The sequence below is a fragment of the Orycteropus afer genome, unplaced genomic scaffold (assembly GCF_000298275.1).
Source record: "Orycteropus afer afer isolate SDZICR_OR568_19922 unplaced genomic scaffold, OryAfe1.0 scaffold00289, whole genome shotgun sequence".
NCBI lineage: Eukaryota > Metazoa > Chordata > Mammalia > Tubulidentata > Orycteropodidae > Orycteropus > Orycteropus afer.
The window spans coordinates 2,205,853-2,207,881 of NW_006921876.1; the positions used below are offsets into that span (position 1 = coordinate 2,205,853).

The window sequence follows — 2,029 nt, forward strand, 5'->3', positions numbered from 1 at the left end:
GTTGGGTGAAGTGCTCTATAGATGTCTATAAGGCCAAGTTGGTGGATTGTATTGTTTAGCTCTTCTGCATCTTTGTTGAGTTTCTTTCCAGTTATGAGGTACCATTTTTAAAAGTTGTGTAGGAAATGCAGAATTTCCGTGTTCCCTTTCTTGCCTCTGCACAGTTCCCCTAATTATTAATATCTTGGATTTGTGTGAACATGTGTTACAATTCATGAACCAACGTTGACACATAATGATTATCTAAAGCCCATAGTCAATCTTAATGTTCGCTCTTTCTGTTGTCAAGGTCTATGGATTTTGGCAAATTTCCAATGTCATATATCTACCACACGGAATAGTCTCAGTCCCCTTAAATCATCCTGTGTTCTATCTATTCAACCTTCCCTGCAAGCCCCTGGCAACCACTTATCTTTTTACTGTCTCCATAGTTCTGTGAAGGCAAGATGTTCATGCAGAGAGCAAATGTAACAGCCCAGATGGACAGGGCACACCTAAGGAGGTGGCACTGCTGCATGTGGTATGGGCCTGGCTCTTCAAGGCTCTGGGGACATGATTAGTCCTCCCAGGGCAGTCAGGAGAGGCTGCATGGCTCAGATGTCGGCCATCTTGGGAGATGGACCAGCATGTGTAGAGATAGGGCCTCTGCTCAGCCCTGTCTGACTCCAAAGGGGATCTTGGCCCCTTCATTTCACCATTTTTGTTTCTGTGTCCTCATTGCAAAAAAGTCAGCTTATTTCCTCTCTGCTTGTTCTGTCAGATTGGAGCCAGGCCGCAGAGTGCAACATCTTTGAAAACATGTAACGTAGCATAAAGAAAACAATGGCCATTGACTAGAGCTCCAGGCCTTTCTTCTGAGGTGCCTCTGGGAGGACTTGAACCTCCTACCTTTCAGTTAGTGGCCAAGTCCATTGACCATTTGTACCACCTGGGGACTCCATAACAGAACATAGACCCAAACAAACCAAACTCACTGCCAATTCCAACTCATAACATAACATAGCATAGAGTAATATGCATGGTACCCGTGCTTAACCCATTACCTGGTGGCCTTCATTCTGCCCCTTGCCCTGTCCCTTCAATGAACCCACATACCTCCACAGCTTGGATAAACCCCATGTGCTGAGCTGACCTCCTTCCCCTGGCTTCTTGCCTTCCTTCCCTTCTAGAACGGAACAGTCCTTGGTGCCCTGGTTCTGAGGGCAGGTTCAGGGCCACCACCACTCTGTAGGGGCTAGCTGGTCAGCGAGGGTCTGGAGCCCTCTGGTGTTGGACGTGGGGAACCGCCGGCCTTGGTGATGCAGGCGGGTCTGTTGGCCAAAGGCTCCAGCCACAGACTCCTCCCCTGGATGCTTCTCCTCCCCACAGGCTGGCCTCGGCCGCGCTGGCGATTTGGCCGTTCTGGTGCTGCCACATTCCCCAGGCCCCCAGTCCTCCAGCCCCAGGCTCAGGTACCAGCAGGCCTTGGAAGGTCAGGATGGGATTTTGGAGGGTCTAGCAGGGGCAGGAGGGACACTGGCTTCCTGGGGAGAGATGGAGACCCCAGAATCCTTTCCCACTGGGCATACTCTTCTCATTGCCTTCCATGCTGGTCCTAACACCTAGAGAACAAGACTCTCATTCCCGGTTACCTCCCATCCCCACAGTGTGGATTCAGAAGGGAGAAGTCACCTTCTGGAAGAGGACTCCGAAGTCTTCAAGATGCTGCAGGAAAATCGTGAGGGGCGGGCGGCCCCCCGGCAGTCCAGCTCCTTTCGGCTATTGCAGGAAGCCCTGGAGGCTGAAGAGAGAGGTGAGGGGACCCAGGGGCTCAGGTAGGGGAAGGTGGTCCCCAGAATATCACAGAGTCCTGACTGGGCATTTTATTGAACTATATTTCTTGAGTACCTGTTAAGTGGCCGGCATAGGATTGGGCACAAAGGCGGGACAGACATGAAGAAGACACGGTCCTTGCCTTTAAGGAACCTACAGTCCAGCAGTAGGGGTTACCCAGAAGGCGGTGGCAGTGTTAGCTGGGGTCAGGAGAGTG

The 2,029-nt window shown here is 51.4% G+C and overlaps 1 protein-coding gene across 1 annotated transcript in view; it reads left to right on the forward strand.

Annotated features, from left to right (window-relative positions):
* The window catches only part of PDLIM2 (PDZ and LIM domain 2), a 17,583-nt gene that overhangs the window by 12,108 nt on the left and 3,446 nt on the right, over positions 1 to 2,029 (forward strand). The window contains exons 6-7 of the mRNA XM_042782305.1: positions 1,369 to 1,451; positions 1,647 to 1,792. Of these exons, the coding sequence (XP_042638239.1) occupies positions 1,369 to 1,451; positions 1,647 to 1,792 (229 nt within the window). The remainder of the gene's footprint in view (positions 1 to 1,368; positions 1,452 to 1,646; positions 1,793 to 2,029) is intronic.